The 15,153-nt window shown below is 45.8% G+C and overlaps 2 protein-coding genes across 2 annotated transcripts in view; one reads left to right on the top strand and one right to left on the bottom strand.

The window, feature by feature from the left end:
• The window catches only part of PGPEP1 (pyroglutamyl-peptidase I), a 34,329-nt gene extending 20,199 nt beyond the window's left edge, over positions 1-14,130 (top strand). Inside the window, exons 3-5 of the mRNA XM_061190229.1 lie at positions 89-205; positions 8,423-8,655; positions 13,358-14,130. Coding sequence (XP_061046212.1) covers positions 89-205; positions 8,423-8,655; positions 13,358-13,550 — 543 coding nt within the window. The 3' untranslated portion in view covers positions 13,551-14,130. The remainder of the gene's footprint in view (positions 1-88; positions 206-8,422; positions 8,656-13,357) is intronic.
• Positions 1,863-2,485, bottom strand: LOC133090279 (COMM domain-containing protein 10-like). Its single transcript, XM_061188630.1, has one exon. It carries the CDS (start codon positions 2,475-2,477, stop codon positions 1,869-1,871), a length of 609 nt encoding a protein of 202 aa, XP_061044613.1. The 5' UTR covers positions 2,478-2,485; the 3' UTR covers positions 1,863-1,868.
• Positions 14,131-15,153: the final 1,023 nt, after the last annotated feature.

Below are 15,153 nucleotides of genomic sequence, written 5' to 3'. Positions count from 1 at the left end.
TTCTGAGGATAGGTCACTCTGTCCCCAGGGATCTAGTTATCCCTGCAGCCCTGACCTAATGCCACATTTCCTCTGCTCTTGCTCCCAGGAGCTGGAGAAGCTGGGGCTCGGTGACAGCGTGGACCTGCATGTGTATGAGATTCCAGTGGAGTACAAGACAGTCCAGAGGCTCATCCCAGCCCTGTGGGAGAAGCACAGTCCACAGGTAAATGGGGCAAAGATGAGTGGGGTGAAGGTAGGTGCTTCCCCATCAGGACCTGCAGGTGGGTGCCCCACACATGGATGGTTTGTGTGACTTTGTTCCTGCTCTGATCACATGGCTGATGCCACAGCCTTATTTCCTAAAGCGCCACACTTTCCTGGGTTACCCTTAGAGGTGAGGGAGGAAAGCAAACATCTGGAACTTCACAGAGCCTGGTTCTGTCCCACTTGAGTTCTGTATCAGTCGTGACCTGTTTGGTTATAAGTGACAGTCAAATCACACCTCAACCCAGCTTGAGCACAAATGTTGGTATGCTTCAGGTATAGCTTGATTCAGGTGCTCACCCAATGTCATCAGCCTCCTCTCTTGACCACGTAGCTTTGCTTTGCTTTCCACTTTGCTTTTGCTTTGGCAAAGATAGGTGGTTGCTGGCTGATATCCTCCCAACTCAGCCGCTCAGCAGAAAGAGAACACCTCTCCTCCAAATAATTCCCCAAAGTCTATGGCTGATTCTCATTGGCCGGCTTGGGTCACAGGCCAGTCCCTGAGCCAATCACTATGGTTGGGGAAGAAGGAATGCTCTGATTTGTGAAGCCTGAGTCCCACATGCCCACTCTGGTGGCCAGAGGCTGGTGTCACCTCTCTCCAAACCTCCTAGAATGAGAAGAAGTGGAGGGTGGTCCACAAAGGGAAAACAGCTGTGGGAGGGAGCTGTGGTTTTAACCTGATGTGATGGAATGGAGGCCCGGCAGGCAGGAACCACACCCTCCCACCAGAGGTAGTTTTGGCCCAGCCAAGACCTTGGGCAGGAGCCATCTGGGAACTTACCTGGGCTGGTATCTCTGACAAGTGCTGTCCCAGTCCCCTTTGCAGGGGCCTCACACAGCTTCCTACCCTAGCCTGCTGTTTCAGATTCTCCAGGGCTGGCTGGAGGCATCTTCCTTTCTAAGAAGCCCTCTCATTGCACCTCAAGTAGAATTTGTCCCATAAGGGGTGGGTGGGGGGGATAAATTGGGAGGTTGGGATTAACATACACACACTACTATATATAAAATAGATAACTCATAAGGACCTACTGTATAGCATAGGGAACTCTACTCAATACTCTGTAATGACCTATATGGGAAAGTAGTCTAAAAATGAGTGGATATATGTATAACTGATTCACTTTGCTGTACACCTGAAACACAACATTGTAAATCAACTATACTCCAATAAAAAAATTTTTTTTGAATGTGGCTACTTTCTTATTTTTCTTATTGTAATTAATGAAGTTCTGTGTTCTAAGGTACACATTACACTTTGTATCCATGGACCCTTCTTGATACATAAAAGTATCATCAAGTATGTAAAAAACAAAAAGGTCAGGCACTAAAGCAAAAATAGGACAGTAAAAACAATATGATACTCACTTTTGTTTCCTTTAAAACAGAAGTGTTCTTAACAATTGCTTGCTGTTGGCTCACAGAACTAGAGAATGTATATTAGAACATCAGTACTCAGGACAATGATCTTCCTTGGCTGTTATTTTGATAAGAAGCAATAAGCCATATAATTTACAAGAAGAAAGATAATGAATCCTTCAGAAAACACAACCTGGCAGTTTATCTTCAATGCAAAATAATAAGGTGGCAGGAGTGTATAGAGAAACAAGTCTTCGCGAACATCATGTAAGGGAATCCAGCTGTGCTTGTATGGTCACAAGCTTGTTATAGAAATCAAACAATTCCTTGTGACTGAATTCCACAAGAACTTTCTTCAGGCTCTTCGACTCTTCATTGCTCACTCCTAGCTGTAACGCAGCTTGAGGAGATTTTAGTTTTGCTTGGGAAGAGTGAGCCATCTGAAGGTTAAGCTGCCATCCGACCGTCTCCAGCCTGTGGGGTGCGAGAATCCTCTGCCTGAATTTTTCAATTGTTTCTTGACCCATAGATGACCAAGCATTGACAAATGCTTCTGCTTTGTCTTGTCTAAGGTGAATGTTCTCTAACTGCTGCTGCAAAGCAGCTGGCTTCACGTTGTGATATACTGCCTGTTCTAAAATGAATGATATTGTTGCAAGAACTAGGTGAAGATCTTGTCTCTCTAGAGAAAATGCAGCTTGAAGTCTTTCTTCCTCTTCTTCACTGAAACTATTCTCAGCCTTCAGGTGAAGTTTTTGAAGAATTCGGGTGAGCAATCGTGGAAAGCTTCCTATATCTATTTCATTTATCAGCGACACTGCTTTTTTCATGCTGGGGCTCTCCTGCAGGATCAGCGCTGCGGACGCCGCCATCCTCGAAGCTCCCTCAAAATTTTTTTTTAAAAATTAGAATTTGTCCCTTTTTACAGAGGGGGACCTGGAGGCTCAGTGAGATGTGACTGAAGGTTCTGTGAATGAGCTTTTTCCTCTACTGTCTATATAGTCCTGCCTTATTCTAGTTAAAAAGAAAACCTAAGGCATGAACATGTCTTAAAAATTTCTCACTATATAGAAAGGAATAGAAGAAGGATTTTGGGTCCAGGCTGCTACTGATGAGCTGTGAGGTCTCAGGGAAGCTCCTTGGGCTCCCCGTGCCTCAGTTTCCTCCTGTGACAGGTGGAAATAATAATAGTCAGGAATCAACCAAGCACAGATAAAAAATATTTGAAAAAAATTCCAGAGAATTCCCTGGTGGTCCAGTGGTTAGAACCCCATGCTTCCACTGCTGGGGACCCGGGTTTAATCCCTGGTTGGGGAACTAACATCCAGCAAGCCGTGCAGTGCAGAAAAAAAAAAAAAAAGTAAATCCAGAAAGTTCCAAAAAGCAAAACTTGAATTTGCCTTGAACTGGCAGCTATTTATTTATATAACATTTGCATTCTGTTAGGTATCATAAGTAATCTAGAGATGATTTGAGGTATACAGAAAGATGTGCAGTAGGTTATATGCAAATACTACGCCATTTTAGATAAGAGACTTGAGCATCCCCGGATGTTGGTATCCAATCTCCTGTGGATACCGAAGCGAGGGGTGACTGAAGTACTAAAATTCTACCACCCAATTCCAGTGCGTGGGTGGGGTTATCCCCACACCAAGCAATTCTTGGAGAGCAGCTGTGGGTCCTACAATTCAACTCAACTCTGACACTACCTACCCAGAGATAGAATTGCATTCCACAGGGTAAGGGCTCCATCCCACAGGACTGCCCTCCACTTCAGATGGCAATCTTTTTTTTTTTTTTTGAAGTATAGTTGATTTACAATGTGTTAATTTCTGCTGTACAGCAAAGTGATTCAGTTATACATATATATACATTCTTTTTTTTAATATTCTTTTCCATTATGGTTATCACAGGATATTGAATATAGTTCCCTGTGCTCTGCAGTAGGACCTTATTGTTTATCCATTCTATACAAAATAGTTTGCAGATGCCAATCTTAAGTCTAGGTTGTTACCTGTGCTTCTGTCCAACTGGCTATAAATCAGGGGTTCCCACGACCCCTTCCCTGGGTTCCATTAATTTGCTAGAGCAGCTCACAGAACTCAGGAACCCCATTTACTCACTGGATTACCGGTTTATTATAAAAGCATATAACCCAGGAACAGCCAGCCAGATGAAAGAGATGCATAGGACAATATATGTGGGAACGTATGCAGAGCTGCTTCGCCCTCCCGAGTGCCCTACTCGCCCCAGCTGAACTCCATCTCCAGGCCCTCTCCCTTCCTCTGAGGTAGGGGGTGGGGCTGAAAGTTCCAACCCTCTAATCATGTGGTTGGTTCCCCTGGCAACCAGCCCCCATTCTAAGGTGCTTTCTAAAAGTTACCTCATTAACAAAACAGGGGAATTCCCTGGAAGTCCAGTGGTTAGGACTCCACGCTTCCATTGCAAGGGGCACGGGTTTGATTCCTGGTCAAGGAACTAAGATCCCACATGCCATGCAGCAGGAAAAAAAAAAAAAAAAATTAACAAAACAGGACACCTTTATTGCTCTCATCACTTAGGGAACTCTAAGGGTTTTAGGAGCTCTGTGCCAGGAAGAGTGAACTAAGGACAAATATATATTTCTTTTTTTATTTTTTAATATTTATTTATTTATTTTGGCTGCACCGGGTCTTAGTTGCGGCATGCGGGCTTTTAGCTATGGCATGTGAACTTTTAGTTGCAGCATGCATGTGGGATCTAGTTCCCCGACCAGGGATCGAACCCCAGGCCCCTGCATTGGGAGCATGGGGTCTCACCCCCTGGACCACCAGGGAAGTTCCAACAAATATATATCTCTTACTATAGATCTCGCTATCACAAGGACTAACATCATGAGTTTGTGGTGGGGATGAGAGAGATGAGGCCAGTAGGGCAATAAACAGTTCTCAGCCCACCCCAGGGTTTCTCAGCCACACTGGGGCCACAGCCTTCTCTGTGCTGGGCTGTGCTGTGCACTGTAGGGTGCTGAGCGCCGTCCCTGACCACCACCCATGAGATGCCAGGAGCGCTGTGTCTCCAGTTTGATACCCCATAATGTCTCCAGATGTTGCCAAACACCCTCTGGGGGCAGGCTCACCCCTGGTTGAGAACTCCTGGTCTATAATAAACTCTTTTTTAAAAAAAAATATTTATTTATTTATTTATTTAGGCTGCACCAGGTCTTAGTTCGGCACACGGGATCTTCGTTGCGGCATGTGGACTCTTAGTTGTGGCACGCGGACTTCTTAGTTGTGGCACACAGACTTCTTAGTTGCGGCATGCATGCAGGATATAGTTCCCCAACCAGGGATAGAACCCCAAGCCCCTTGCATTGGGAGCGTGGAGTCTTACCAACTGGACCACCAGGAAAGTCCCTATAGTAAGCTCTTAATAGTGGTTAACTGGTACCACGGCTATTGTCATCACTCACATCTTCTTCTCACACATGCATCTTCATATACATTTGTGCTCACCCGCAAGTACATTTTTTTTTAAATAAATTTATTTATTTATTTATTTATTTTTGGCTGTGTTGGGTCTTCGTTTCTATGCGAGGGCTTTCTCTAGTTGCGGCGAGCGGGGGCCACTCTTCATTGCGGTGCGCGGGCCTCTCACTATCGCGGCCTCTCTTGTTGCGGAGCACAGACTCCAGACGCGCAGGCTCAGTAGTTGTGGCTCACGGGCCCAGTTGCTCCGCGGCATGTGGGATCTTCCCAGACCAGGGCTCGAACCCGTGTCCCCTGCATTGGCAGGCAGATTCTCAACCACTGCGCCACCAGGGAAGCCCCCGCAAGTACTTTTTAAGCATCGTACTGCATGGATTAGCATCCTGTGGCTGACGTAACAATTGACTGCCAACTAGGTGTCTTAAAACTACAGAAATTTATAAGCACACAGTTCTGGAGGCCAGAAGTCCAAAATCAAGGCATGAGCAGGGCTGTGGCTTCCTCCAAAGGCTCTAGGGGAGGATCCTTCCTTGTCTCTTCCAGCTTCTGGTGGCCCCAGGCATTCCTTGGCTTGTGGCCTCATCACTGTATCCTCTGCCACTGTCTCCACATGACCTTCTCCTTTCCTCTCTCTCTGTCCCTGCTGTGTGTCTCTTTTAAGGGCATTTGTCAATGGATTTTGAGCCCATCCAGATAATCCAGGAGGACTTCATCTCAAGATCCTTTACTTAATTACATCTGCAAAGACCCTTTCCCAAATAAGGTCCCAATCACAGTTTCCAGGTATTAGGACAGGGACATACCTTTCCTTTTCTTTTTTTTTTTTTTTGGTGGTGGTGGTGGAGTCACCATTCAACCCTGTATACTACAGCTAGCTGCTATTTTGTTTTTACATTCACAGGAATTACAGTGTTACCTGGTGCTTCACTGGTTTATGGAGCACCAGATAACACAGTGTGGGTGCTAGGCATCCAGTAGCATAGCCCCCGCTCCTGGCTAGTTATGTTCTTGAGAATCACGGCCCGCTAGACGTTACCATGCCAGCTACACAGGACAGTTTAAACTTTCCAGAAGCCACAATTGAAAAGCATACAAAGAAGGAATTCCCTGGTCCAGTGGTTAGGACTCGGCACTTTCACTGCCGTAGCTCGGGTTCAATCCCTGGTCTGGGAACTAAGATCCCACAAGCCGCATGGCCAGAAAAAAAAAAAGCATACAAAGAAATAGTGAAATTAATTTTAATAATATCTTAAATGTCACCCCTTATTTCTAAAATATTATGTCAATGTGTAATCAACATTTAAAAAGTTATTAATGAGACATTTTCCTTTCCTTTTTTTTTTTTTTTTTTTACTTTTTAGCCGCACCGCGCGGCATGTGAGATCTCCGTGCTCTGCAGTCGAGTCTTAACACGCGGAGTCTTAACCGCTGGACCACCAGGGAAGTCCCTACATTCTTTTTTCATGCCCAGTCTCCGAAACCGGTGTGTGTGCTGCACTGGCATCTCAGTTTGTATCAGCCATGTGTTGGCAATCTGTATATCTTCTTTGGAGAAATGTCTATTTAGGTCTTCCGCCTATTTTTGGATTGGGTTGTTTGTTTTTTTGATATTGAGCTGCTTGTATATTTTGGAGATTAATCCTTTGTCAGTTGCTTCATTTGCAAATATTCTCTCCTATTCTGAGGGTTGTCTTTTCGTCTTGTTTATGGTTTCCTTTACTGTGCAAAAGCTTTTAATTTTCATTAGGTCCCATTTGTTTATTTTTGTTTTTATTTCCATTTCTCTAGGAGGTGGGTCAAAAAGGATCTTGCTGTGATTTATGTCATAGAGTGTTCTGCCTATGTTTTCCTCTAAGAGTTTTATAGTGTCTGGCCTTACATTTAGGTCTTTAATCCATTTTGTATTTATTTTTGGACATGGAAGCAACCTAAGTGTCCATTGACAGATGAATGGATAAAGAAGATGTGGCACATATATACAATGGAATATTACTCAGCCATAAAAAGAAATGAAATTGAGTTATTTGTAGTGAGGTGGATGAACCTAGAGTCTGTCATACAGAATGAAGTATGTCAGAAAGAGAAAAACAAATACCGTATGCTAACACATATATATGGAATCTAAAAAACAAAAAATGGTTCTGATGAACCTAGGGGCAGGACAGGAATAAAGACGCAGACATAGAGAATGGACTTGAGGACATGGGAAGGGGGAAGGGTAAGCTGGGACGAAGTGAGAGAGTAGCACTGACATATATATACTAGTGGGAAACAGCTGTATAGCACAGGGAGATCAGCTCAATGCTTTGTGATGACCTAGAGGGGTGGGCTAGGGAGGGTGGGAAGGAGGTGCAAGAGGGAGGGGGTATGGGGATATATGTATACATATAGCTGATTCACTTTGTTATACAGCAGAAACTAATACAACATTGTAAAGCAATTATACTCCAATAAAGATGTTAAAAAAAAAAAAGTCACTGTGAGATATATCACCGTAGGGAAATAACCAATAATCAAATAAAGAAAATGCATAGAAAAAAGTTTGTATCAGCCACATTTCAAATGCTCAATAGCCACAGGTATCCTGTGACTGCCATATGGCACAGTGTGCTCATCAGTCTGTATTTTAAATGTTCACATATTTTCTTACAGTGCCCTTTCTGTATATAAACATACACACAAATAATTAATATTTGAAGTTAAACTGTATTCAGTTTGGTATCCTGCCTCTTATAAATATGTTATCATGAGCATTTAATCACGCAGGTCATTAAAAATTCTCCCTTAACGTTATTTTAACAGCTGGGTAATATTTAGTAATTAATACAACCATTCTCCTATTATTGGGCATGCTAGTCATTTCTACGTTTTTGGGGTTTTTTCCTCACTTTTATAAATAACACTGAAGTGACCATTGGCAAATTATTATCTCTTTGATTGTTTTTAGGTTAGATTCCTGGAAATTATACCTTGCCTTTTGTGTTTGGCAATATGTCTTGAAGATTATTTCATACAGAATTGCCTTGGGCATGTTAACAGCTACAAAGTAGCTCATACTTTACTTATCCAACCCCCCCCCCCACCTCACCATGGATGGCTAATTAGGTTGTTTCCAATATTTGATTGTAATGACAAAGCTGCAGTGAACATCTTTGCATATTTCACATTCTTGCATGTTTCACTTGGCACACCTTTCTGTAAGAGTGACTGTAGGGTCTATTCCAGCAGCAAGATGTCAGAAAGCACGTAACCCCCAGCAGAGCTCTGTGAGGATGCTGTCCTCTTCTTGGCCTGGGGGGACTCCCAGTCCCATGACCAGTCCCTATTAAGCCTTGCCCATCTGTCTGCAGCTGGTGGTGCATGTGGGGGTGTCAGGCATGGCGACCACAGTCACGCTGGAGAAGTGCGGGCACAACAAGGGCTACAAGGGGCTGGACAACTGCCGATTCTGCCCCGGCTCCCAGTGCTGTGTGGAGGATGGGCCTGAAAGCATTGACTCCATCATTGACATGGACGCTGTATGTAAGAGGGTTACTACACTGGGCCTGGATGTGTCAGTGACCATCTCACAAGATGCCGGCAGGTAAGGCACCATGGGGCCCTATGGTGTAGGTGTGAGTAGGGGTTTCCCTCCTACATCAGCCCAGGCTGGGTGTTGAACAAGCCAAGTGTGTTTGATTTTAGCCTCTTTGGGCCAAGTGCTCACTTTTTCTTTTTCACTTTTGAAAACATAATTGTTTTACCACCTGATTAAAGCATGGGATAATTTTTTTAAGCATGGGATATTTTAACAATATTATACATAATATTTTTACATAGAATTTCACAGTATATAAACCTCACCATGCATGAGGCACAGAGTTAAGTATATATGTGTATGTGTGTGTGTATATATATATAAAACAGGTTCCACGGATTCTGCTTCTGGAACTCGTTGTGTGTGGACTGTGGATCCTGGCATCTCCCACCTGCACGTTGCTCCGGCCGTCTCCCTGCTGTTCCTCCTGCCACCTCTACCCCAACCCTGACAGTCCTTCTCTCCTAAGCAGTCAGTGTCTATATTAGTTTCCTGTGGCTGCTATATATAACAAATTACCATGTTGGTGGCTTAGGACAACAAACATTTATTCTCTCCCAGTTCTGGAGACTAAAAGTCCAAAATCAAGGTGTCAGCAGGGTTGGTCCTTCTGGAGTTTCTGAGGGAGAATCTGTTCCATGCCTCTCTGGCTTATGGGGGCTGCTGACAACGCTGAGTGTTCCGTGGGTTGAGATGCTTTACCCCAATCTCTGCCTTCATCTCTACATGGCCTTCTTCCCTGTGTGTGTCTTCACATGGCCTTCTTTTATTTTTTTTTTTTAAGATTTTTTTGATGTGGACCATTTTTAAAGCCTTTATTGAATTTGTTACAATATTGCTTCTGTTTTTTTAAAAATATAAATGTATTTATTTATTTTTGGCTGCATTGGGTCTTCGTTGCTGCGCACGGGCTTTCTCTAGTTGCAGCGAGTGGGGGCTACTCTTCGTTGCGGTGTGCAGGCTTCTCATTGTAGTGGCTTCTCTTGCTGCGGAGCTCGGGCTTTAGGAGCACGGGCTTCAGTAGTTGTGGCGTGTGGGCTCAGTAGCTGTGGCTCGCAGGCTATAGAACGCAGGCTTAGTAGTTGTTGCGCACGGGCTTAGTTGCTCTGCGGCATGTGGGATCTTCCTGGGCCAGGGATCAAACCCGTTTTTCCCTGTGTTGGCAGGCGGATTCTTAACCACTGCGCCACCAGGGAAGTCCCTGCTTCTGTTTTATGTTTCGGTTTTTTGGCTGCGAGGCACATGGGATCTTAGCTCCTCGACCTGGGATCGAACCCACACCCCCGGCATTGGAAGGCGAAGTCTTAACCACTGTACAGCCAGGGAAGTCCCCATGTGGCCTTCTTACAAGGACACCAATCATTGGATTTAGGACCTACCCTAAACCACTATGACCTCATCTTAACTAATTACATCTGCAAAAACCCTATCTCCAAATCAGGTCACATTTTGAGGTTCTAGATGAACATAGATTTGGGGCAGAAACTAACTATTCAGCCTATTAGAGGGTCTTCTATTAATTTAAGTCTGATGATGTCCCTAACTTGCTTAATTCTTCCTACAGCTTCCACTGCACCTCGAATAAAATCCCAACTCTCCACCATCCACAGGTTCTGTGTGGTCTGGCCCCTGCCCACCTCTCCACCCTCCTCTGCCTTCACTCTCGCCTCACCACTGCCTTCCAGACCCACAAACCAGCCTCCTCCTGTTCCTCAAACACACCAAGCTCACTCTAGCATCAGGGCCTTTGCACATGCTAAGACCCCTGCCCAGAGCTCACCTCCCTCTGATAATACCTCTTTCAGGTCTTAACTCCAAAATGTTGCCCCCTTGGGAAGGACTCCCCAGCCTCCCAGACCTCTCTGTTCTATGCCCTCTCAACACCAGGTACCTTGATTTCTCAACACTTTGTACACCTCTCCAGTCCAAAGGCAGCAGGTGGCAAATTCAGTTGACAGAATGAAGAAGTGGCTGAATTTACCATCAGTCTTTTTTTTTTTTAATTACTATTATTTTTTAAAGGTTTATTTATTATTTCTTTATTTAATTTATTTTTGGCTGCGTCAGGTCTTAATTGTGGCACACGAGATCTTCCCTGTGGCATGTGGGATCTTTCGTTGCCGCGCGCGGGCTCTTCTCATTGTGATGCGTGGGCTTCTCTCTAGCTGTGGCGTGCGGGTTTTTTCTCTTCTCTAGTTGTGGCGCGGGGGCTCCAGGGCACGTGGGCTCTGTAGTTTGTGGCACTTGGGCTCTCTGGTTGAGGCTCCTGAGCGCAGTAGTTGTGGCGTGCAGGCCCAGTTGCCCTGCGGCATGTGGGATCCCAGTTCCCTGACCAGGGATTTAAGCTGCGTCCCCCTCATTGTAAGGCAGACTCGTTACCACTGGACCATCAGGGAAGTCCCTTAATTATTTTTTTATTAAAGTATAGTTGATGTACAATAGTATACGTTACAGATGTACAATACAGTGATTCACAGTTTTTAAAAGTTATACTCCTGGGCTTCCCTGGTGGCGCAGTGGTTAAGAATCCGCCTGCCAATGCAGGGGACACGGGTTCGAGCCCTGGTCCAGGAAGATCCCACATGCCATGGAGCAACTAAGCCCGTGCACCACAACTACTGAGCCTGCGCTCTAGAGCCTGCGAGCCACAACTACTGAGCCCGTGTGCCTAGAGCCCATGCTCTGCAACAAGAGAAGCCACCACAATGAGAAGCCCGCTCAAGGAAGAGTAGCCCCCGCTTGCCACAGCTAGAGAAAGCCTGCACACAGCAACGAAGACCCAACGCAGCCAAAAAGAAAGAAATAAATTTATTTTAAAAAAGTTATACTCCATTTATAGCTATTATAAAATATTGGCTATATTCCCTGTGTTGTACAATATATCCTTGTAGCTTATTTTATACCTAATAGTTTGTACCTCTTAATCCCCCTCGCAGGCTTCTCATTGCGGTGTCTTCTCTTGTTGCAGAGCACGGGCTCCAGGCACATGGGCTTCAGTAGTTGTGGCACGTGGGCTCAGTCTTTTTTTTTTTTTTAATTATTTAATTATTTATTTATTTATTTTTGGCTGTGTTGGGTCTTCGTTTCTGTGCGAGGGCTTCCTCTAGTTGTGGCAAGCAGGGGCCACTCTTCATTGCGGTGCACGGGCCTCTCACTGTCGCAGCCTCTCTTGTTGCGGAGCACAGGCTCCAGACGCGCAGGCTCAGTAGTTGTGGCACACGGGCCCAGTTGCTCCGCGGCATGTGGGATCTTCCCAGACCAGGGCTCGAACCCGTGTCCCCTGCATTAGCAGGCAGATTCTCAACCATTGCGCCACCAGGGAAGCCCTCAGTCTTTTTTTTAAACTAATTTTTTGTTGTTGTTTTTGGCTGGGCCACACAGCTTGCAGGATCTCAGTTCCCTGACCAGGGATTGAACCCAGGCCCTGTCGGTGAAAGCCTGGAACCCTAACCACTAGGCCACTAGGGAACTCCCCTGAAATTAATTTTAAGTTACTCAGATAATTCTAGAATATATTCTCATACGTTCCTGTTGTGAAAGATTCTCTTGCCCTCTCTCCTCCCCCCGCCCCTCCCCGCCCCAGGGATCCCTCGGTTAAATCAGAGACTTAAATTGTGACCCTTCCTACTCACCCACACATATGTTTCCATACATATGAGGACATTTGGCGTACTACTTTCGAATTTTGTCCTGTTTCACTTTGCTTTCACGTGGATGGGGTTACGTGGTGTGCATTTTCATGAGAGTTCCCTTCCTTGGTTTCACTTGTGGGCATGTGACATCGGTCTTAGTGAGTTCTGTCTTCCTGTGGCTCCACTGCCTGCTTTGTAAACGGCTGCATAGTATTCCACTGTGCAGATGAACCAGTTTATTAAGCCACTCCTCTGTCAGTGGACATTTAGGTGGTGTCTTAGTCTGTTCGAGCTGCTATAACCAAAAAACCCCAGACTGGGCAGCTTATAAACAACAGAAAGTTACTGCTCACATTTCTGGAGGCAAGGAAGTTCAAGATCCAGGCACCAGCATGGTGGTGTTCTGATAAAGGCCTTCCTATAGGTTGCAGACTGCTGACTTCTGGCCATGTCCTCACAGGGTGGGAGGGGATCTGGGGGGACATTCAGATCCTAGCAGGTTGCTTCCTGTTTTTCTGCTTTTACACATCATGCTGCAGCAGATACCTTGTTCATCTTTCTCGTGCTCTTGTACAGATGGTTCCTGAGATAGAGTCTAAAAACTCAAAACATCAGGTCATGAAGTCTATGCATTTGTAATTTTTAAAAAAATTATTTTAAAAAAATTTTATTGAAGTATAGTTCATTCACAATGTTGTGTTCATTTCTGCTGTACAGCAAAGTGATTGAGATATATATATATTCTGTTTCATATTCTTTTCCATTAAGGTTTATCACAAAGTACTGAATATTGCACATTTGTAATTTTTGTAGCCTGCCAGATTGCCCTCCCCTGGGGCAATTTGCATCCCAACCAGCAACATCTCACACTGCTTCCTTCCCCACATACACTCCAGCACTTGGCGTTATTTATTTATTTATTTGTTTGCTGGCCTGGGGAGGGAGAAGCAGTATTCCATCTTGTGGATGACTGGTGAGGTTGGGGCGGGGGGGTGTCTTATGATGGATTTCGATGGAACATTCACTCTCTGACCCCATTTGGTCTCCCTCCCATCCCCCCACGCCCTGTGGCTTAGGTACCTCTGCGACTTCGCCTACTATACCTCTCTGTACCAGAGTCACGGCCGCTCAGCCTTTGTTCACGTGCCCCCTCTGGGCAAGCCCTACAATGCAGACCAGCTGGGCCGGGCACTTCGGGCCATCATCGAGGAGATGCTGGACGTCCTAGAGCAGTCAGAAGGCAAACTCAACTGTTGCCACAAACACTGATTGCTGCTCACGCCTCCCAAGACCTCATTCTGCCAGGGACCCTGAGAGAGACGTCCGCCCTCCGGGGCCTGACCGGAAAGGACGAGCCCATCAGCTGGGGATCTGTTTTGGATCAAATATGCCAACTTACACACCTCCTCTCCCTTTTTCTCTGCAAAAGCACTGGTTGATTTGAAGGCCGCAGTGAAGATTTTTTTCTCTATTTCTCTTTGCATCTGGGGATACAGCTGTGGCAGCCAGGAAGCCGGGAGGTCCTGATTTCTGCAGAGAACCCCTATCAGGTGTCTCTCTTCCGTGATCCTATGGCTGGGGCTACCTGCCATTCTAAGTCTGTGGTGGAGGGATTCCAGAGTTCCCTCCGTCTGTGACAGTTTTTTCCCAAATGTAAAAGCCTCATGGAGACTCTTTACCCGATCCATGTCCCAGCAGCCTGGACAGCCCCGGCAAGGGCCGCCTTGGGATCTGGCATGGCTTTTTTTCTTTCTTTCTTATTCTCTTTTTAAAAACAATAGTGCTAGTTTGGGCACAGAGTAATTTATATTCCCTTTGGTTAAAACGCGGGCTTTAGCCAAACACAAAAGTGTCTTTTCTTTTTCCTGGGGTGCAGCCCCTTCTGCCTCCTGCCCTGAACACTGGACCTACATCTTTGTTTTGGGAGTGACATTGAGGTCCCCTTGCTCGCGGCGGGGTGGCACTGGGCCCATGGCCAGACCACGGGGAGTGGGGGGTGGCTGGTGCCCCAGGAGACTGAAAGGGTTGGCTGATCCTTTCAACGACCGAGCTATGAGCTGTACCCACGGGGCCACTGGGGCCAGGCTGCCGGTGGGAAAGCAGACTCTCATTTCAACATGCACATGACTTTTTTTTTTTTTTTAATATGTAAAAATGCGTAGCAGCTGCAAACCTACCCCACGTCTGACCTGGATTTTCAGTCTTGGTGCTTGTTTTCCTTAAGGGGAGAGGGCCAAAATGGAGTCTGGGGGCTGAGCTCCATGTGTGCTGGTGTATTTGAGCAGGAGAGCGGTGGGGCAGCCAGCAGGCTTCGTGTAGTTGGTTTTTGGATGCGCCTAGGACTAGGTAAATTTTTATCTCACTCCCTGGTAAATTTTTATCTCACTCCCTGGTGACTTTGAACTTACCAGCAGGGGTGAGAGTGACATCTCCCAGGAGGCAACTAAATTCAGCTGGACCCTGACACCCATCAGACAGAGGGGGTGTCAGAAGCAACCGTGAGGAAAACACACATTTTGGAAGTATTCTTCTATTTTTTTGGAGAACACGCAGTTTTATCGCTTCACTAAGTGTGAAGCGTGCTGGAGTCTGATGCTGTGTTGGATCATGTTGGTGTTTCCCAGCATGCAGTTCTTTTGAAAACAGCTGAGATTTTTGTTTTGTTTTGTTTTCTTAAACATTTGCCCTCTTTCCCTCCTGTTCCGATGCCCAGGGTGGTTGCTGCCTCCGTTGAGCTGCTGTGTCGCTTGGAGACCAGGTTGATAGGTTTCTGAGTGAAATGCATTTTCTGAGTCCTGGGCTTTCTCTGGAGGGGAAAGTGGGCACAGGTGGGTGACGTGGGGTCAGCATATGGCAGTGGGTGTGTACCATG

This window comes from Eubalaena glacialis, chromosome 4, assembly GCF_028564815.1.
Source record: "Eubalaena glacialis isolate mEubGla1 chromosome 4, mEubGla1.1.hap2.+ XY, whole genome shotgun sequence".
In the NCBI taxonomy this organism is placed as follows: domain Eukaryota; kingdom Metazoa; phylum Chordata; class Mammalia; order Artiodactyla; family Balaenidae; genus Eubalaena; species Eubalaena glacialis.
Note: the sequence above shows the minus strand (reverse complement) of the source record. Positions and strands in the feature narration are given on the sequence as shown.